This window comes from Helianthus annuus, chromosome 3 (assembly GCF_002127325.2).
Source record: "Helianthus annuus cultivar XRQ/B chromosome 3, HanXRQr2.0-SUNRISE, whole genome shotgun sequence".
NCBI classification, from domain to species: Eukaryota; Viridiplantae; Streptophyta; class Magnoliopsida; order Asterales; family Asteraceae; genus Helianthus; species Helianthus annuus.
In genome coordinates, this window is record NC_035435.2 from 132,369,448 (window position 1) to 132,392,267 (window position 22,820).

The 22,820-nt window shown below is 36.5% G+C and overlaps 1 protein-coding gene across 2 annotated transcripts; it reads right to left on the reverse strand.

The window, feature by feature from the left end:
• Positions 1 to 14,254: 14,254 nt before the first annotated feature.
• On the reverse strand, positions 14,255 to 22,628 carry LOC110929653 (ubiquitin carboxyl-terminal hydrolase 14). Of its 2 annotated transcripts, none has more exons than XM_022172820.2 (20): positions 22,396 to 22,628; positions 21,424 to 21,595; positions 21,241 to 21,353; positions 20,810 to 21,146; positions 20,611 to 20,705; positions 18,821 to 18,954; positions 18,664 to 18,720; positions 18,502 to 18,579; positions 18,354 to 18,408; positions 18,235 to 18,264; positions 18,056 to 18,136; positions 17,764 to 17,962; positions 17,169 to 17,226; positions 16,957 to 17,079; positions 16,033 to 16,121; positions 15,863 to 15,952; positions 15,607 to 15,774; positions 15,377 to 15,492; positions 14,767 to 14,872; positions 14,255 to 14,691 (listed from the first exon to the last, which is right to left on the reverse strand). In XM_022172820.2, exons 1-20 carry the CDS (start codon positions 22,495 to 22,497, stop codon positions 14,513 to 14,515), a joined length of 2,382 nt encoding a protein of 793 aa, XP_022028512.1. In that variant the 5' UTR covers positions 22,498 to 22,628; the 3' UTR covers positions 14,255 to 14,512. The 2 variants fall into 2 exon arrangements, with proteins under 2 accessions (XP_022028512.1, XP_022028513.1); XM_022172821.2 differs by having other exon boundaries at positions 14,266 to 14,691; positions 15,607 to 15,771.
• Between the last annotated feature and the right edge of the window lie 192 nt (positions 22,629 to 22,820).

The window sequence follows — 22,820 nt, forward strand, 5'->3', positions numbered from 1 at the left end:
CCCTCTCGCGGGCCGCGTTGCGTTTTGGGTTAAGTTGAGGCGGGCCGCGAGCCTCCTAAATTGTACGCGTCTGATGTTGAACTCAGGCGACCCGCGTACAAAGTGCATGGATCTTCCATGCGGGCCGCGTCAGGCGCCCAGATGCAGAAACATGCTCAAATTGGCTGTTCAGCCTTCTAAACGCCATGAGATCCATTTAAACCCTGCCAATTGGTCCCTAAACAACCCCTAAGCATTAGGAACTCATGTTGGAAGGTTGTGGATAGTTGGGGGACTTGTGTGTCAAAAAGTTGTGGTGAAAACTACTATAAAAGGCCATATTAAGTTCACAACTTAATCATAACTCAAAACAACTTCTCTGATCATTTCTGAAGCTCCCAAGACTTCTTCTAGCCATCTAAATCGTGCTCAAACTTCTGTAAGTTGTTTAGAACATTTGGAGTTTAGTTTTTGCTTAGTATATAGCTAAAAATTCAACCGTCGTAACTACGGTTTGGCTTCGATATAACTCCTAAATAGCTCAGTCATATCTCGAATCAAAAGTAGTTATAAGTTGGTATTTATGTGGGTAATAAACCTCTGAAAGGGTTCCCCACGATCACCACTCTAACTATGTCAAAAATCGAGTCAAACGAATGCATAAAAAGTCAACAGAATTCCATTTTAACGATTCTTGCATAATCTATGATATAAATGATATGAAACCTGTTTTGATAATCATAAAACATGATAATAAGTATATAAACTTGTTTGCGCTCGTTTGAATCGACCATTTGCTATATTGAACCGGTTCGGAGCCGAATGTCGCAAAAGTTTGACTTTTGTTTTGACTTCAGTTCTGACCCGTTTTAGTGAGGTATAGATATGCCTTAGGACTCTCTTAGGACCAGGTCACATATTGGAATGAACCTCTGTGATCGGTTCATGAGTTATCGCGCATTCCCGTCATTCGCCTAAAAGTTGACCGTAACGGCCTTTTGAAATTAAAACGAGTATTTCGGATACGTGAACGGACCAGAACCTTGCTTAATAAATTATAAGCATGTCCTTAAAGTTTCACGTCAATCCGAGGTCTAGAATGAGAGTTATGCTAATTAGCGCAATTAAAATAAACTTTTGTAATAAACGGCGCAATTAGCATAACGCCCATCTAAACCAAGATTTCGTCACCAAAACTTTTACCCACTGTTATAAATTAATATTTTGGGAATTTTAAAGATTTTTAATAATTTTTACCTTGCTCATCACCTGCGGTTATGGCTACGGTTCGGTAAATACCGAATATGCCCTTTTCGGCCAAAACATGAGTTCTACAAGGTCTTTTGACCCGATTCCAGTTGCCACTGATTTTAAATAATAATTAAAGTATTTTAGACTTTATAAACTGTTCGGGAAACTCAGATTTCCTGTAGAACTCGAAAAGCCCTTTTAAAAGTCTTTAAAATGACCGAAACACCCCTACGGGGCATAATATTAACTTAAACTCGTTACGGGCATCACGGAAGGTATCCTACTGATACCACAACCTCTTTAAGGCATATTGACTTAGGAAATAAGCGTAAGACTCTCACGGTTACCCGTTGCGCCTATTGCGCGCACGGTTCGGCTTATGTAACTGGTTTACATAATTTAGCCGAAACGGGTCAAACTATATTGTTTTAACCCCAAAATCCAGAGTATGATTGTTATACCCATATGAAACAAGTCTTCAAACTTGTTGGGTCAAAATCACACTCCATTCACGGTTTTCGCCTTTCACGCGATTAAACCGTAACAATTCTTTAAGACTAACCGGTCTAAGCTTAGGCTTAATTAAAGACCCGTTAGCATTCTAATTGGTTATTTATACCATCGTTCCAGACTAGAGCCTTCCGGTAAATTGTACCTACGCTTACTTAAGTGAATACGGCTGAGTTATTATTCTTGCTATTTTAAGACAGGAGCTAGCTCAGGTAAATACTCTTAACTTATTTCCCTATACGGGCTTGGGATACGGTATAATAATACCGCTTGGTCGGGTATTGAATATTTAATCGGATTGTGATTAAGTTATTGAGGTAACCCGGTTTGATCTGTATTGTTTGAAATAAAAGCCTTTAGGGGTTAATGACCATGTCCCGGATATCCTTGACATCATTGTATTATAAAATGGTCACGTCTTATGCACGGGGTGTAGGCATACACCTGACAGCTGCATAAGGGAAACGGTATCTCACGCTCAGTGGGCCTATACTTGTGACGTCTCTGTTAATCTTGACTCGGTTTCTATATCGGGCCCTGAACGTACAACGAACATGTAAATCTGTATACAGGATCATAATTATGATTGTCTCAAGTTATAAAAGATTAATTTTGCCTCTGTGCATTTTAATCAAAGTGTCAAAATAATTTGTGCCTGGTGCATCTAAATCAATTTTCCTACACTCTTTTCAAATGAGTCAGTTGAGTGTATTTACCAGTGAAAACTGACGTATTTTCAAAAGTCTAAGTGACAGGTACAAGTACGTAATAGGCTGGAAGCTGCTCAGGGCATTAATAAGGAATCTTGCAAGTTCTAGGCGTCTAAAGTCTGTTGAACAATTTCTTTGATTTGATTCACCTGTGGATCCTTTACTTTCCGTCGTAACACTTGATGTTATTTCATATTCGGAACGTAATATATTTATCTTTTGCTTCCGCTGTGCATTCATATAATTGTGTGGTTTGACTATATTGTTGCCAACTACGTCACAGAAATCCCCCCACCGGGCCCACCGGTGATATACGTGGAAATCGGGGTGTGACATTTATGATGATGAGGGTTATGACTGGAGTGAACTGTTACCGGAGGAAGATGCGGTTGGTTACGCTTTCATGGCAAAGAATGAACCTGTTCCGTGGAAAGACAACAGAACTGAAGAACAGAAGTATAATTACAGAAGGTTGTTGGCCACAAACAGAATTATCAGAATATCTGGTATCTTTTCGGAAGCAAAAAGAGCAAATAGATGGGATCCAGACAGGGAGTATTATCTTGATCCATATGGAAACATTGCTATTGACCATAACACTCTTGATTTAGAGGCCATAATCAAAGAGTTAAAAGATGATGATGATTATTGGCAGAATAAAAGGTGGGGAACTGGAGACGAGAAAGAGAAAGAAGAGAAAGAGAAAAAGGAGAAAGAAGAGAAAAAGAAGTCAAAGAAAGTTGATACTGGAATCATTGACACTACTCAGGAGTTGACTGCTGAAAATCTTGGAAAAATGGCTGACAAGGTGCTGGCAGCTAAGGCGATTGAGGTAGATTCTAAATCCGTCTCTGAGTCTAAAAGCCAGGTCAGTTCAAACACGTCAATGACTGAATTAGGTAAGAAGGTCAATGGAGATGTTGATTGCAAAAATTGCATCAAAGAATGCAAATTTTGTAATACGGTCACGTATCTCAACGGTAAGAAGGTTGATGATCTGACAGCGAAGGTCAGAAGCGTTGAGGATCAAATTCTTGATCGTGACAAGATGGTTAAAGCTTCAACTGAACGGATAAAAGAATTAACTAATAAAATTGAAAATGATAAAACTGATCATGAAAGGATTAGACAAGAAAATGAAAAGTTAGTTCTTGAAAACCGTCAGATCACTGAAAAATTTGAGAAGCTTAAAAGCACAATGAAAGATAATGATGATCGAAATGGTAAAACTTATAAAGAAAATATTCAACTAAAAACTGTGCTTAGATTAAAAGAAGAATCAATCAACCAACAACTGGATGAAATCGCTAAATTGAAACTTAAAGTTCAAGAGGCTGAAATTGAAAATGAGCGAATCCAGTTGAAGCTTAACAGTTACAACTCCGCAAGCTTTGTTTTGCAACACATTGTTCCAAAACCCATCGGGAAAAACAAAGCAGGCGAAGATGTGTACTCAGATGGAACTGGGGTGGGTTTTCATCAAGTTCCACCGCCAACTCTTGAAAATTATACGAAAAAGCAATCTGGGTTGGTTGAAATCGAGGAAGAAAATGAAGTTAAACTTCCAGAGAACATTGATGTTACTTTTTCTTCATCATCCGATGATAGTGTTCAGACAGAGATTATTAAGAGCATAGCTGAAAGTGTTTTGATGTCTGATTCAGCTGAAGATGATGGATGTTTCTTGGATAAATACATTCCGAAACAAAAGTCCAAAAACAACTTAAATGATGAACCTACTCTTGTCATGTACAAGATGTTGGGATCTGATAAGTTGTTTTCGGATTCAGAGTTTCCAATTGAGAATGTGAATGTGAAAAAGTTATCAAATGTTTTCAAGTTGGTCGAAGTTGAATTGTCAGAAGTGAACAGTTTGAGTCAAACAAAGAGACAAATAAATTTTGAAAAAGATAAATCATACTACAAGAAACCTGTTGTTCTACCGCGTTTTTATAATAACAACAATCGAAACAATTGGTCGGGTGGTTATCAGGGTGGTAAGAGTTATCAAAAGAGAAATGTTCAAAACAGGAGGACTGTTGAAAAGAAAAAGTTTGTGAACAGTTCGAGTTCACTTGCTGATGAAGAGAAAGAGATTTTTTCAAAATCGAATGAAGAGTTCTTTGAGAAGAGAGCTTCACAGTCTCAGTCTGAAGGCACAAGTCGGGTAGTTGATACTCGAACATGCTTCAGATGTAATCAAGTTGGTCACATTGCACGAAAGTGTACCAACGTGAAGCCTAAGACTGAAACTGTGAAGATTCACCAGAAGACAGTTGAGGTGAAGGGTAAGGCAGCAATGTTGTTGAGAAAAAGAGTGTGAAAAATGACAACACCAAAGTGAAAAATGAACCCGTAAAGAAAGTGGTAACTAAAAATGACAAGTTTTACAAACGGGTTGCATTATCTCAACAAGTTTGGAAACCTAAAACTGAGAAAAAGATTTCACCTTCTGAGGATTCAATTCCAATTGATTATGATGCAAATTTTCCACCTCTGAAGGCTGAAAACTTTAAAATTCAAGTTGCGAGAGTTAAAAGTACCAAGGTTACACCCAAGACTGATGAGGCTTGGGTGGACACAATGTTTGACTAAACAGTTTGAAATGTAGGAGCTTCCTTGATCGCGAAGCATGAATCGGCATCCTTATTGAAGTGTTTGAATCATGTTGTGTTATGTGCAGGATCTTCTGAGATTAGTTTCACGCTGGATTATGGACAGTGGAGCGTCTCGACATATGACAGGGAAGACTGCATTGTTGTATGATGTGAAGAATATCAATGGAGGATATGTTGGTTTCGTGGGTAATCAAGGAGGAAGGATTATTGGTGAAGGAACGTTATCCAACGGGATTGTGACGTTTGAGAGAGTTAACTACATTGCTGAGCTGGAGAACAATCTGCTGGGTATCTCGCAGATCTGTGACAGGATGTATACCACTCACTTCACTGATAAAGAATGTTTGATCTTCAAGCCAGGATTTGTTATCCCTGAGGAATGGATTATCATGAGGGCACCAAGAGTTAATGATCTGTACGTGTTGGATATGAGCGTAGCTACTACAACCATGGGTCAGGCTCATTGTTTCGTGTCCAGAGCAACTGAAAAAAAATCGAGATTGTGGCACCGAAAGATGGGACATATGCATCTTAGAAAAATGAATCATTTGGTGCACAATGATTTGGTTACAGGAGTTCATGTCAAAGGTTTTCATCTGGAAGGGGAGTGCACTAGATGTGTTAAAGGAAAGCAAAAGAAAAAGTCACACCCTACAAAGCAAGTCAATTCAGTCTCAAGACCCCTGGAGAGACTTCACATGGATTTGTTTGGTCCGGTGAATGTCAAGAGTATTACGGGAGACAAATATTGTCTTGTGGTTACTGATGATTATTCCAGATTTTCGTGGGTTTCTTTCTTGAAGACGAAAGACGAAACGTTTGACAGTTTGATGGCGTTGTTCAAACGAATTGAGAATTTGTACCAAAGGCGTATCAAAAGAATTCGAAGTGATAATGGTACTGAATTCAAGAACAGCAAGATGGAAGAATTTTGTGATGAAAGAGGTATTTTGCATGAGTTTAGTGCTCCGTACACTCCGCAGCAGAATGGAGTCGCAGAACGCAAAAACCGGACACTAATCGAGACGGCTAGAACTATGCTCGAGATTCAAAGTTACCAATAAATTTTTGGGCTGAAGTTGTTTCCGCCGCATGCTATACGCTCAACAGAGTTGTCACTGTCAAAAAGTTCAACAAAACATGCTTTGAGTTAATCAATAATTGCAAACCTAATTTGAAGTATCTTGAATCGTTCGGGTCACCCTGTACTGTTCTAGAGCCTTATGGAAAGTTTGGTCCGAAGTGCATTGAAAGTATATTTGTTGGATATTCAAGTCCTTCGCGACGTGTCTTCGTTCCAAATAAGAAGCGGATTATTGAAGCAGCAAATGTTGAATGTCAAGGTTATACTATGCCGCCACAAAATCCAGGAGATTCATGGAGATTCAGATTCTGAGGGGGAGCAGATTCAGGAGTAATGCTGATGAACACGATGATGTCCAACAAGATGAAGTTGCTCAAGATAATCAGTCGGCAGAGGATGATAATCAAGAAGCTGAAAACATGCCGATCTTTGATCATGGAGATTCAGATTCTGAGGGGGAGCAGATTCAGGATTTAAGTCAAACAAACCAAATTGGTGAACAAGGTGCAAATCAAAATGTTACTAATCTGGAAGGCGATGTGGATGTTCCAAGCGAAGCAATGCCGCGAACTCTTTCATACCATCCAGAGGAGTTGATCATAGGAGAATTGCAATCAGGCGTTCGCACGAGACGTCAAATTGACCAGGGCCTTACATGTTTTTACTCTACAGTTGCACCTTTACAAACTGAATTTTCATTAAGTTGTTTTTATCTCGCAGATCGAACCGAGAACTTACAAAGAGGCGCTTACTGAAGACTCTTGGGTCATTGCGATGCAAGAATAGTTGAGTCAGTTTGAAAAGTTGGGAGTATGGAAGCTAGTGGATTTGCCAGATGGTCATAGGAAAATCAATACAAAATGGGTATTTAAGTGTAAGAGAGACGACAGAGGAGTTGTTGTAAGGAACAAAGCTCGACTCGTTGTTCAGGGCTTTAGTCAACAGGAGGGGATTGATTTTACTGAAGTATATGCTCCTGTGGCACGACTAGAAGCAATCAGAATTTTCCTTGCATTTGCATCTTGGAAGAACTTTAAAGTATATCAGTTAGATGTAAAATCGGCGTTTCATTATGGGAAGGTTAAAGAGGAGGTTTATGTTGGTCAGCCGTCGGGCTTTATCGACCCAATCCACAAAAACAAGGTCTACTTATTGGACAAAGCGCTGTATGGTTTACACCAGGCCCCGAAAGCTTGGTACGAGACTTTGTCTCAACACCTACTAGCCAACAGCTTCATACGTGGAAAAGTGGATGCCACTCTCTACACTAAAGAGGTCGACGGTCATCTTCTGATAGTTCAGATTTATGTGGACGATATAATCTTTGGGTCGACGAATGAGAATCTGTGCAAAGATTTCGAACAGGTGATGAAGCAAAAATTCGAAATGTCATCAATGGGGGAGATGAAATTCTTTCTGGGTCTACAAGTTGAACAACTACCTGAGGGAATTTTCATTCACCAGACAAAGTACGTTCATGATATTCTAGAGAAATTTGGGATGTCAAGTTCTACTCCAGCTGCTACCCCACTTGCAACAAATCATGTGATTCACCCAGATCTCACCGGACACAGGGCTGATGAAACGTTTTATCGATCCATGATAGGTTCTATGATGTACCTAACTGCTTCACGACCTGATATCCTATACCCAACGTGCCTCGCAGCAAGATATCAATCTAACCCGAGAGCTTCGCATATGATTATTGTGAAGAGGATATGACGCTACCTGAAAGGAACTCCTTCATTGGGGTTGTGGTATCCTAGAACAGGCGACTTTACGCTCGAAGGGTATTCCGATTCGGATTTCGGATGTTGCAAAGTCAATTCAAAATCAACAACTGCAGGATGCCAGTTCTTTGGACCTAGATTGGTTACCTGGCAGTGTAAGAAACAAACGGCGCTATCTACATAAGCGGAGTTCGTTTCTGCTAGCAGTTGCTGCTCTCAGATCCTGTGGATACAGCAACAGATGCGCGACTACGGTTTGCAGTTTCTTAACACACCTCTTTTTGTTGATAATGAGGCCGTAATAAATATAACAAAGAATCCAGTACATCACGCTAAAACTAAACATATAGAAATTCGTCATCACTTTATTCGCGATTGTTTCGAGAAAAAGTTGATAATGAGGATCATATAACAATAGAAGATCATTGAGGTTTGAACCAAATTTCCGTATTGAAGGAAATTCTCAATTTTTTTTCAAATTTCTAATTTAATTTCCCTCCTTTCATTTAAATCATTCTTTTTTATAACAAAGAAGACAAATGTTGAGAATTGGTTTAACAATAGAAGCTCATTGAGGTTTGAACCAAGTTTTAGCATTGAATATTGACGGAAGTTCTTAAAAAAAAAATTGTTCAAATTTCTAATTTTAATTTCCTTCCTTTTTGTTTAATCTTTTTTTACAATAAATTTGCAATTTTAGCATTTAATATATATTTTATTTGTTCGACATATGTAATACACGGGGTTATAACCTAGTAACATTCATAAGGAAAAAATTAAACTGATTTATTAAAGTATCTTAATAACATTAAAATGCAAAAAACACAACTCAAATCTAAAAAAACCCCTAAAATCGAAGTAAAGAACAACTGACGGAAATCAGAATTTATTACCTATTTAGACGAAATCCAGAAACAAAGATTAAGTGTAGCCCGTTCATATGCAACAATATGCAAAATAAACAATGATAAAGCATTATTATGTATTATATCAAATGTAAGAACTAATTTGAAGTAAAGTTACACTTGAAAGTGAATATGAATCTATAATCAATAAAAGGACAACATACCTGGACGTAATCGGGATGAATGTATGACATGCAAAACAACAAAAAATGAAAAAAATTAAGGATGAACACGATAATCAAAGGGAAAAAGGAATAAAATCTAGGAATAACGCTTAACATACCTTATTTTGATCAGATGTTAATCGAAAAAGAACACGAAAGTCGGCTATGAAAATTTTGAAGAGAGAAGTAGAAAGAATCGAGAGAGAAGTAGAGAGACAAAGGGTTTAAAAGGTTTTGAAAAGGTAAAGTATGTATTTTAATAGGTTATAAAGGATCCAAATAACAAAGGTGGATTGGATAGTATTTATGGGGCTTCACTAATGAAAAAACCTGAAATTTTTCCCTTGTAAACCACATCTAGGAAGCTCCAATCTTCTGCCACATAGCCCAAGTTATTTTCATTTATTATAGAGTAAACTGCCATTTTGGTCCCTGAGGTTTGGTTATTTTTGCCACTTTAGTCCAAAACGCAAACATTTTGCATCTGGGTCCCTGTGGTTTCAGTTTTATTGTCATTTTGGTCCAAAAATAAAATCAGGTCATATTTATCTTATAAAATTCTGCAATTTTGTCCTTTTCCTCATGGGCAAATCAGGTCATATTTGTCTTATAAAATCTGGTATTTATTTATAAAAAAGAAATGACCATTTTGCCCCTACGGAAAAGGACAAAATAGCAGGATTTTATAAGACAAATATGACTTGATTTCATTTTTGGACCAAAATGGCAATAAAACTGAAACCACAGGGACCCAGATGCAAAAGGTTTGAGTTTTGGACTAAAATGGCAAAAGTGAACAAACTACAGGGACCAAAATGGCAGTACTCTTTATTATATATAACAGATGATAAAAAGTTATCATATATTATGCTTTTTCCCTAATAATAAAAGCTTTTAATTGTCATTTGATGTTTTTAACAACATTTTTTAATAGCTAATGCTATAATTGTAAGGATTTAAACTCATCATTTTTTAGAAAACAAACATCATACCGCTAACCCATAACCTAATAGTCTAATGGTATGGTGTCCTCTTGGTTCAAATGCAAGATAAAGTTGCAATTAAGATGTTAAAAGACTTTTTTGTTAAAATAACAATATGCCACTAGACTTTCAGATCATAGATAACTATGAGTTCATATATTATGCTTTTTTCAACCTAACTTATGACTTATTGAATCAAAAAGCTAAAAAATAGTTTTAGTGTTTGGCAAACCTAAAAGTCCTTTTCTAAATAACTTTTTGAGAAGAGAAAAAGTCATCAAAAAGTCATTTTTGAGAAGTGTTGTGACTTTTTGAACCAACTTATTGACTTATTAGTTTTTAGGCTTTTTGAACCAACTTATTGACTTATTAGTTTTTAGTCATTTTACATCAATAAGCTAAGCCAAACACTTTTTAAAAAACAACTTATTGACTTATTGGCTTTTTCCACCCTATAAGACCGCCCGTAGTGGGGCGTGATTTGTAAAAAAATTTCAAAAAAAAACGCTCTAAAACGCCCCGGCCACCATTACATGGGGCGTGACCGGGCGTTATTTTTCAAAAAAAAACAAGGTGGCGTTTTAATTAAAACGCTGAAAATTTGAAGGGGATCGAAATTAGACCGTTGGCAAACGGTCAAAATTGTTATTTTTTTTTTTAATTTAAAAATTTACCCCACTATATATATCCACCCACTTTATCATATTATTTATACAAAAACACCCACTTTCTCCTACTTTTTTATACAATCATGCATCCATTCCGACCCCCTTTTGGTGTCCCCGCAAGACCCACGAACCCGAACACAACCCAACCGCTAAACCCGTATAACCTTCAAGACATGGACCCGAACTTTTTACCGTACGCGGCTTACTTGACTGGCGCCACTCCGTTTGTACCTCCCACATTCGGCTATGGTCAGGCCGGCGGGTCGCAACCTTCACAACCACAACCCGAATCCGAATCCGAATCCGAACCCGATGTCGATGTCGTGCCGGAAACGCAACCTGAACCGGTGCAAGACAAATCAAAACGCGGCAGAAGGTCACATAAGAAGAAGGATAAGGACGAACCTCGACGTACAAAAACTATCATTAAATGGACGAAGGAGGAGGAATTCACGCTGACTCGGGCGTGGCTCGACGTTTCGGAGGACGAAGAAACGGGTAACTCTTTTATTATTTTTTTTTTTACTTATTTTTTACTTTTATTTTTAACATACAACTTATTTTTTTACTTTTTTTTAATTTGTAGCAAACTTTCAAACGGGTCCCGTTTTTTGGGATAGGGTTCGTGCACTCTTTTTTAGCACATGGGGTCAAGGCGAACATCGGGACAAAGATTCCATTTCTAGCAAATGGACCGACATCAACAACAAGTCTCACGCGTTCCAAGAAGTTTACCAACGTAACTACGATACTCGCCCGAGCGGTGAAAGTGACGTCGGGGTTTTAACGAGAACTTTGGAGGAGTTCGAGAGGACGAAATGCCCTTTCACGTACTATAAGTGTTGGGAGCTACTACGAAAAAGTCCAAAGTGGGCGCTAGTTAATCCAATGACGTCTGGTAGTAGACGTCGAGCTAAAAGGTCAAAAACATCATCCTCCGTTGACCCGTCAACTCCGACATCGGATGCCCGCAATGTTGATTTAAATGAGTCGGTGGACGTTGACGAGGGAATTCAAGAAGAGTTGGTCCGACCCACCGGTAGAAGAAAGGGAACCGGGTAAAAAACGGTCGAGTCGTCTTCCGATCTCGAGTTAAAGGAAGATTTCGAGGAGATGAACCGTCGTCTCCAAGACATTCGCGACCTCGGCCACCAACGTTATGAGATTATGAAAGAACGAGTGGCCGAAACCAAAAAGTTTAACGAGATGCAAGAGGCGAGGCAAATGGAAAAGGACATTGAGTTTTTGTCCAAACCTATCGACCACCTACAAGGCGATGCGTTGATCCTTGCGCAAATGCGTCGCCAAAAAATTAGAGAAAAATATGGACTCTAGATCATGTTCTTTTTTTTTAACTTTATTTTATTTTTTCGTTTTTTTTTTCTGTTTTTTTTTTTTTTTAATTTCAAGTAGTGTAATTTTTTTTTTTTTAAATTAATGAAGTTTTTTATGTTTTAAATTAAAAAAAATAATTGTGAAATGATTGAATGGGGTTATTGGCATAATGTCCCACTACGCCACTTTTGCTATAATGCCCAAGTGTGATTAGGATGCCACGTGTCGAATAATGCCCCATGGTGGAGGCATTATAACAACTTACCACTACACATGGTCTAAGCTAATCCAAACACTTTTTTAAAAACTTCTTTTTCAAAAAGTAATAAGTCAATAAGTATTTTTTCACAAAAGTTCTTTTTAGGTAAAATAAACTTAGCCAAACATGCCCTAAATGTACTAATTGCTTTTTAAATGGTTGTCTTTTTAAAATATCAAGTGTTCCTCATCATTGATCATCAACCCTCTTCATCCATCCTTTCGCAATCTTAATCGATCCCTAGCCATCCCTATACCCTATCTACTTCACATTAGCACCACATCAGATTTTCTCCATTCCTTACCTGACCCCATCCCTAAACCCTTTCAATGCATTTTTCTCGTCACTAAACCATTTTGTTAATAAGATGCAAGATGAGAAGCGTGATATAATAATATCAATAAAGAAACTGTTCGAAGTGACTTTCGAGAGTGATTCACCGCACGGGTGGCTTTTGGGCAGTATTACATCATGCGGGCCAATGTTCTCCCCAGTCCCGACCCCTCATTCATCCCGCCCCACTTCATACTTCATCTCCCCCTAATGAAATCGATTTCTTCAAGCACGAATCATGACCCACAAATCCGTTGAGTATACATCTTTACTAAATTTTTACGTACTTCTATAACCCAAGGAAATTATTCCATATATAAATTATCAAGTTTTTTGTGCATTAAGAGTTGTACACTAAGCTTTGGAAGTTTCCCAAAAAAATAACTTTATATTTCACTTTTAACCTTTAGGTTTTATCTTTTACATTTTAACCCTCAAAATTTTTACTTATAACTCAAAGTTTTTCATATTTTGTAATTTAACACAACACTTTATTATTTACAACTTTGGCCCCCCATAGTTTTATTCTTTCGCAAGTTTTTCGTTTTACATTTCGTTCTAAATTTTGCGAGTTAACATGTCGTAGCGTGCATGTGAGGTTTAACGTTTTTTGCTCTATTTTTCATATTTGACAGACCCGTCGCAACGCGTCCATTTTTTCCCTTTTGAAAAGTTCGCCGCAACGGTCGGGTCCTAAGTTATTATTTTCGACGTTTTACGTTTCTGGTTAATGTCTTCGCATTAACACACTGTAACGGGTGTGCGTTGTTCAACGATTTTAGTCTGCTTTTCGTTCAGTGTAATTTTTACCATTTTATCTATTTTATTTTTACGATGTTGAGAGTCGATGTCGTTGTGGAATTGGTGCTACTTGGCACGGTTTTACGAACGTTTTTAACCTATTAAATTTTTTTTTACTAATATTTTGTTTCGGTTTACCCCTATACTCCTTTTACTTAAAATTTATTTTTTACGTGCATATTTTATGTATGGTTATATATAAATATGATTTGTTCTACATTCCGACGTAAACTTTTTTTTTATAGACGAGTCATGTCAAATATAATACGTTTTCTTTTAAAGAAACCATTTTTACGTGCATATTTTTATGTACGTTTTGGTATAAATTCAAATTGTTCTACGTTTCGACGTAAACTTTTTTGTGAAATGATTCAGGTCAAATATAATATGTTTCCGTGCTTATTTTATGTATGTTTCGTAAAGTTTGTTTCGAACCGACTGGAGTCAAATTATGGTTTCTTTTTCTCCCTTTTTTTACGAAAGCTTTAATTAATCCCTTTCGATTACATGTGCATATTTTCCTTCATACCCGTTACGTTTTCAATGTATGAGTTGGGTCACATATAATACGTTATGATTGTTCGATATGAATTTGATTTACTTTACGTTTGATCCAACCACACTGCTGATATAGGTTACATTGAGTTCAACTAGATATGTCGAAGTGTGTGTTTTCATATGTTTAATGCATCATATAACGTTTGGACTAATCCATTCAATATTTACGATGTACCCGCGCCGCAACGCGGGCGGGTCTTAACCCTAGTTGAAAATATAAAACTAAAAAAACGAGTATATCACCTAATACCATACCATAGTGGAATATTTTAAAACCATTCACATACCCGAATGCTTTGGATTTGTTTGCCATCCTAGAAATTTCCACCACTTAAAAGGCTAAAACCGGCACTTGGGATCAGTAAATTTCCAGAATAAGAAGGTAATACTCTTTTATAGAAGAAATATCAAGATTGGCATATCAACGACCAAATGAGTTTTAAATTTCTACCCTCTTTTCACCACATGACAAGAAAAACATTCAGTATTCCAACAACGTTTTTAGCACTTGATCAATTTCCAACAACTTTTAACTATCAACCGTTTTTAGCGCCAACCCTCTCTTTTCCTTTTCCCCTCTTCTGAATACAAACCGAATTCCCAAGTCAAACGGGAAGGAAATACTCAACTCTGAATCCTCTCGTAAAAGTAGAGGTATGCCATGTCTTTTGGAGGATTTTTAGATACGCCCACTTTATTATCGTTAAAAATCACCCACCTTCCTTCTTTGTACACGTGCGCTACATAGTGCCCGCACTGAGTCGAGGTACCCATGTGACTCACCAGTCCAATCAGTCGGTATTCTGCAAGACAACAACATTAATATTCTTTGTCCATATACACTGAAAGCATAAAAAAAAAAAGTATGAGAGACTAACTTCCATCCCCATCGGATAATGTGGCATCCACACTACTTGATGTAGCAGCGTCCGCCGCAGCACTCGGGTTAAATATCCAATCTGTTGCCTTCTCAATGTCACCACCCTGTAGTAAACAAACAGATATATACGAATTCAAAAAATTTCGAGTAAAGTGCCATTTTCGTCCATGAGGTTTGGCCAGTTTTGCGACTTTCATCCAAAGGTTTGTTTTTCCGCATCTGGATCCAAAAGGTTTGAAATCTCGCCATTTTTATCCGGCTAGTTAACTCCATCCATATTTCTCCGGAAGGTCAGCGATATTTCCGTCTTTTTCGTTAACTTAAAGGGGAATTCGGTCTTTTTCACACATCTCCAGCGAGTTTACATAAACTGAAAAAGACCGAATTGCCCTTTAAGTTAGCAAAAAGGACAGAAATACCCCTGACTTAACGGAGAAATATGGATGGAGTTAACAAGCCGGATGAAAATGGCAAGATTTCAAACCTTTTGGATCCAGATGCGGAAAAACAAACCTTTGGACGAAAGTCGCAAAACTGACCAAACTCAGGGACGAAAATAGCGTTTTACTCAAATTTAAAAATAAAAAGAAAAAACAAAGAATCTTTACCGAAGCCTTCAGTGCCTTGCGAGCTATTTCTTCATCAAATCCAAAAGAGACCAGTGTAGCAACTTTTGATGGATCAACCTCGTTTTTTGCCTCTTTACGAATAGGAGCATCAATGTCTACACGGTTTAAAGTTTAAACAAGTGGAAGAAATTCCCATCAAAATATTGTTTAATCTTTAAATAAATACGTACAACAAACAAATTTCGTAAATAAATAAATAAATAAATAACCTGGGTCATCCATGTGGGAAAGCAACCAGTTCATTGCCTCTTCCACCCCGGCATTTGAAGTATTGATTGCAGCTTTTTGACAATGAAGATGATTGAATCCCATTGAAGCAAGTTGAGAAACAATATCTTCATTAGGCAAAAGCTTTGTTGACTCTTCCTCACCTCCTGCTACAACGAAATCACGAACACTAAAAATTAACTAAATTAAACTAACACTATATGATTATATTATATTATATATAGTAGCGTGAAATACCATCTTCAGGTAACAATTCTTCGCCTGGCTGAAGACCTTTGCTTCGCATGTGACTAATGTCTATGACATCATCGACGTCTATGTAGACATCTAAAACCGTAACCAAAAATGTCAACATTATTTTACAATAACTAAAAAAACTGTATAGAGATAGGCGTGTATGTATGTACCAAGCTTCTTTGGCACCCAACCAGTCTCCATAACAAATTTCCTCATATGCAGCACCAAATAATCGGGAAATGAAGTCAAACCGGCAGTTCTATTGGGAGGCCAAAAGCGGTAACAAATACAATAAGTCAAAAGGTCAAAAACAAGTTAAGAATTTAAAACAAGAAACATGCACATGAAGAATATCCACCTACAAAGGTGGGTTGGGTCCTTGGGTTGACGTGAAACACATATTGTTCAAAACTAGTATTTTCACCCGACGGGCGTCGAAACTTAAAGTAACTCGAACTTATACCGTCATATATTTGACCCGACTCAATTTCGAACAAAAATTTACGTCAAAACGTAGAACAACTGAAAACGCACATGAAAATAAGCACGAAAACGTATTATATTTGACCTGACTCGTTACCGAGAAAATTTGCGTCGAAACGTAAACGGTAAACCAACTTGGAATTAGAACGAAACGTACTTAAAAATAAGCACGTAAGAAAATAGTTTTTTTACGTTAAAATATGGTACCATGCATTGCGGCGGAGTCAAAACGTAAAGTAACTTGAATTTATACCGCCTAGTGGAAACGTATTATATTTAAACCCATTCATTTCCAAACAAAACGTAGACCAACAAAAAATGTACATAATAATAACTAATAAGCACGAAAATGTATTATATTTGACCCACGTACATAAAAATTTCAACTTGTTTATAAATAATTAGTGTACAGATTATAAAATACGACTACAAAAACAATATTATTTAATTGATAGTCAAACTTGTTGAATAAAATAGCTTGGATTGAAATACACTTTTGGTGACTTCCAACGCATATGACACATTCCCTTTGTAGCTAAATTTGTATAGTGGTCAAATCCGTAAAACTGATAATGAATACTGAAAATGTAGCAGAAAACAGAAAAGATTACTTGATAGCAGTTGTTCTAGCTTTTAATGCAGTGCTATAGAAACCTTGCACCTCCTCTGGGTGAGAAAAGCTATCTAAGCAATCACTTAATGGCACCCTCGGGCGTACGATTTCATCTGAAGATCTGTTACGATAAAAAGAACATATTTCATGAATTGTGTGTTTTTTAAAAATATAAAAAGCCAGTAAAAAACGAAGGTATATCTGGCTCACATGTCCTTTCCCTCTGCCTCTTTCTGCGCCTTCAGTTTGTGAAACTCTTCTAGCTCCTCTGAAATTAATAGAACCAGTAAGATAAATTAAAGATGGTTTCTGGTGAGTAAAAACTTAAATATCAAAGAAGATTTAGAGTAAAGTGTCATTTTCGTCCTTGAGGTTTGGCCAGTTTTGCGACTTTCATCCAAAGGTTCGTTTTTCTGCATCTGGATCCAAAAGGTTTGATATCTTGCCAATTTCATCTGGTTCGTTAAATCCATTTATTTTTCTCGTTAAGTCGGGTATTTTCATCTTTTTGTTAACCTAAAGTTAGGAGACTTAACTTTTATTTAGTAAGGGTGTTTTAAATGTTTGTACATAAAGTGAAAAAGACCGAATTGCCCTTTAAGTTAACAAAAAAACAGAAATACCCCTGCCTTAACGGAAAAAATAGATGGAGTTAACGAGCCGGATGAAAATGGCAAAATATCAACCCTTTTGGATCCAGATGCGGAAAAATAAACTTTTGGACGAAAGTCGCAAAACTGGCCAAACCTCAGGGACAAAAATGGCATTTTACTCAAATTTAAATATTAAAAGAGATAAAACTCACTTTTGTTGGTAGCCTTCTCTAGTGGAATATTCAAGGAAAGAGTGTAGTCGTTTCTTTTATTGTAAGCAACCTTCCCAGAAGGGCACTGAAGGCGCTCTTCAATACCGAACTTGAAACTCCTTGCGGGATCTGCTTCGGGATTGCTGGCGTTAACCCGCTCAACTTGGTCAATTAAATGTAGAAAAAACTCGAGTGCATCCTATATATAATTCATTTTCAGTCATCTACATTAGAAATATAGTAACAAAAGATATGATAGGAAGAAAACGATGTTCGGAATATTTTGTAATACCTGTTGACGCATGGTTGAAAATTCGGGATGACTGGCTGCAATTACCGCCTTGAACATTCTGGGACGAATGCCTTCTTGTTTCTAACATAGCAACAGAAAAGATACCATGTTAGTAGATAGATATTTACAAAAAAAAAAAGTTAGAATAGTATGAAAAAATAAATAAGGGTCAGACTTACAGCACTTGAAGATGAGTCCACGTCATCATTCTGGAGAATAAACAAGTGATGGTGAAGTCGCAATAAAAGAAAAAAATGCAATTTAATTCCGAAACTATTAATTACTATCATCAACATACATGCACTGCTGGAATAGAATATTGACCAGAAAGAAGACCATGAGCAAGTTTAGTTCTGCCAAACAAAGTAAAGAGAAAAACTTTAGAAAGTGATGCAAATTGCTCATAAATGGTAGTCAATTAAACGATTAATATGATAACAGCTTACAATTGCATATTCAGGTCTACAGTTGGATCAGCAGGAGCTATATCAAAAGCCGTTTTCAAACTTTGGTTCTTGTAGTATCTGGCAAAGGTAAAGACAAGATGACATGAAACATGAAGAAAACAAACAAGTAGAGAGATCATCAAAATGCAATAGTTTACAGACCGTGAGCAAAACGAATTAGTTGAGAAGATAACTTGCATAGTTGCAGCCAAATAGCAACTGCAGCAACAAAAAAAAAAAAAAAGATGGAACCATGAGACATTAGCAAAAATGGCTATAGTTTTTAAAGAATATTTCATTAAAAAAAATATTTTTTTACCTGTTACCAAGATTAGTGAGTCCTGTATACCCGGGTCCAAAAAGTGGTTCAACTTCCTGCCCACTTTCTTGAATCCGATTCCAGTCAAAATTCGTATTCTGGTCAAGTTCCTTTTCAGCTGTTGTCATTTCTGTCTGAAAATTACATGAAGTCAGATATCAATGTCCTTATTTAACCATCCAAACAATGTTTATCAAGATTAGGGCTGCAAATGAACCGAACTTTCAACGAGCAGTTCGTGAACCATTCAGCGGGAAGTTTGTTTGTGTTAGTTCGTTAAATAAATGAACGATCGCGAACAAGAAATTTCGTTCTTTTAGTTAAAGAACGAACATGAATAGAGGAAGCGTTCGTTCATTTATGTTCGTTTGTGTTCTATGTAGTTAATATCCAGATATATCACCCAATATATCAGTGATATATCGGTTATCAGTCCCCTGCCGAGATATCGGTACAAAATATCAGTCAGAATATCGGTACCGATTATATCGGTGATATTGACCGATATTTTAACGATATTGGACCAATATTTGACTGATATATCACCGATTTTCCCGATATCAAGCGTTCGTTTATTTATGTTTGTTTGTGTTCTATGTAGTTAATATCCCGATATATCAGTGATATATCGGTTATCAGTCCCCTGCCGAGATATCGGTACAAAATATCAGTCAGAATATCGGTACCGATAATATCGGTGATATTGACCGATATTTGAACGATATTGGACCAATATTTAACTGATATATCACCGATTTTCCCGATATCAGTATCTTTCTTCTTACTTCTACCATTTGCCTTTCTTCTTATTGTTTTATTAGTGTTTTAAGTCTTAATTGTTAGGTGTTAGTGTTTTAAGTCTTAGTGAGTTCCTACTTGCTACAATTGTTAGTGTTTTGCAAGTTACAAAAGGTTAAATTGTTAATAGCAGGAGAGTATACTGAATTGTTAGTGTTAAATTTTTATATATATAAATTTAGCACGATTTTAAAATTACCAATATCCTACCGATATCCCACCGCAATAACCGATATCTCAAATATCAGTACTTGACCGATATCCGATATTTTACCGCATTAACTACTTAGTTTGTGTTCGATAGTTCATTAGTGTTTTCAGATTTTATATATTATTTAAATACTTCAAAATTCTGACAAATAAAATATTTGGCAAGTATCAGTGTTTTATATATTTTGTTCATGAACACTTGTTTGTGTTCGTTTGTTTCCATATGTGTTTATGAACATTAGGTTGTCTTCATGTTCGTTTGTTTGTTTTGTTACCTAAAATTAACAAACAAAAACAAACGAACATGAACATGTTCATTTACTTAATGAACAAACACGAACATAAAATCTTGTTCGGTAAGTGTTCATGAACAATTCGTGAACACATATATTTCGTTAACAAACGAACATGAACAAGGTCTTGTTCGTGTTTGCTCGGTTCGTTTGCAGCCCTAATCAAGATACCACTATCAAAAACTCAAACAGTCAAATTCGCCACTAGAAATTGTCAAAACTTTAAAAGCAAAATGATTCACAAAAGTATTAAATAGCATACAAATGCTATTCTAGCTTTTAGAAAACTGGAATACCAATAAAACATAACCATGCATATAAATTGTAATCAATGCCTCTTATTATTTGAAATGTTAGGGGATTTCCTCAAGAGACTATAATACACAACCAGACTCAATTTCTAACAACAAAAACATATGATCTACGTAAATCAGTTCATGAGATACAATCTGCACAGATACAAAAAGCAAAAAGAATTATTATACTTACCTTCTGCAAGGAGGAAAAATCGATACCAAAAAACGCCAGATGCTCAGCCAGAAGAGGATCAGTCACACTGTCATCCTCCGGATAAGAAAAAACATCTGAGCTGCCATAATATAGAACTCAAAATTATATTTGAAAAAACATATAACGCTTGCACTAATCATATGTGATGTAGAATCACCAATGGGCATGATGACATTACCTGCTCCTTCCAGATCAGAAGTTATTGTTCCAAGCTTAACAGCAAGCGGATAATGAGTTTCATTGTAATGTTCAACAGCATGGTTATTACCACCACTGCCATCCCAAAGTTTCCGCCCACAAAGAATCATTCCATCCGTTAAATTCAACCACAGATTCTCAGTTTTGTCACACTTGGCACATTTCCATCCAGATGGAGGAATTCTGACACCATTATCTATCTGTTTTAAAGTCAATGCATGTTGACTAACTTGCTTTTTATCAGCTGTCCATGATGCAATTTGCTCCTTACGTTCAGCACCCTCCGCAATTAAAATTGCATCAACTGCCAACCTTACCTGTTACGAAAACATGAATTAACCTTTTGTAGACAACACACAAAAGGAAAATAAAATTATTTCAAGTGATGAACTAAAAGTGTTAAAGAAAAACCTTTTCGGGCAATGCCACTGACGGAAAAGGCAACGTTGCGTAATCTGGTAATATTACTATGCTGTAAGTTTCATCGTATTCGGGTTCTTGGTTATCAAATCCTCCATCAATACCTACAAAAGTAAGCCGTATATATAGAATCAAAATCAACAAGTGCAAGTTGAATTTTGACACATGCAATACCTATAGCCAAGAGCGTAGGTTTCTTCAAAGGTCTATCTTCAGGAATCGGTTTTTTGGTTTGCTCTATGTGCAGATAAACTGGGTTACCCGTTTTCTCGAAATTCCAACCAACATAGTCCTTCCCAAAGGCAAGAAACGTGTTCATATCCACAAACAATCCACCTTCTGAACTCTGAAGAAAGAGAAACACAAATATAAGAATTCAAATATTACTTTCCAGTTTAAGATAAAATAAATACGAATCTAGTATTTAAGAAACTGTTAAAACCAATGATTTGCTGACATTACGGTTCAAAGCAAGAATATAATATTACTCCAATCTAAAAAACTCGGATATTACTTTCCTATTTAAGAGTTGCACAGATTTTTTTTTACTCTTCAAGAAGACAAGAACCGATTTCTAACCGCGCGAACTAAGCTTCATACCAAATTACAACAAAATACATATGTTCGGCATCATAAGTATGATCCGTACCTTCCGAAATTAAACTCACAACACATCATTATGCACATATGCAAAACAATTATATCATCACACCAAACCCTCCAGTTACAATCTAGTCAAAAAATTAACCTCCACATAACTAAAACCTACAAACATTCCTAATTATCTACTTTCATAAGCCATATTTCAGTATTTCACACATCATAACACTCTTGCATCCAAAAACAGTTGCAATTAACATCTAAAATCATAAAATAGCACAGTTTCACAACAAATCATAAACAAACATGCATACAATTGTTATAAACCCTAACAGTTTCACTACAAATCATAAACAAAACATGCATACAGTTATTAAAAACCCTACATGTTACACAATTTCACTACGAAACATGCATACAATTATTATAAACCCTAATTTCACCCAAACAGACACCGCACAAAACCCTATTTAATCCAAAAGTTCATAAACCTAGTTTAGAAAACCTAAAAAACGAAATAAACGAAAAGCTAAAGTGAAAACTCACCGGAGTGTGGAAACTGATGCAGCATTCCTGTTTGTAAATGCGATTTGTAGGTTCGGGAATACGAACTTTTGACAGATTCGATCGGAGAAGTTCCAGTTCCATCAGATTTGCTTTGAGTGATGAATTGATTGAAGGATTGTATGAATGTGTGTTCGAATTTGCGCCCAAAAGGAGAATTCGACCTCTGTGTGTTTGTGTGTGTTTTCTTGGAAAGCAGGGCTTCTTGTTCAATTTCTACACGCCAAAATAAAAGTATCGGCTTTTGTTTTCTTCACTTTAGGCCCTTGTAATTTGAAGACTTCTGCAATAAGCATCCTTTAGAAGATTTAGTAATTTAAGAGATATGTGGATATTATTGACTATGTTAGTTTGTTAAAAGGTATTCATGTAAGTTTTTTTTTTTCTTATCATTCTGATTTTTATAT

Excerpts from the sequence above, each read along its gene's own strand:
- LOC110929653 (XM_022172820.2), bottom strand. The coding sequence starts at position 22,497 with ATGGAACTGGAACTTCTCCGATCGAATCTGTCAAAAGTTCGTATTCCC. Across the intron at positions 17,963-18,055 it reads TTTCAACCATGCGTCAACAG|GATGCACTCGAGTTTTTTCT; the intron begins GTATTACAAAAT and ends AATTATATATAG. Across the intron at positions 17,227-17,763 it reads AGAGAAGGCTACCAACAAAA|AGGAGCTAGAAGAGTTTCAC; the intron begins GTGAGTTTTATC and ends TATTAATTTCAG.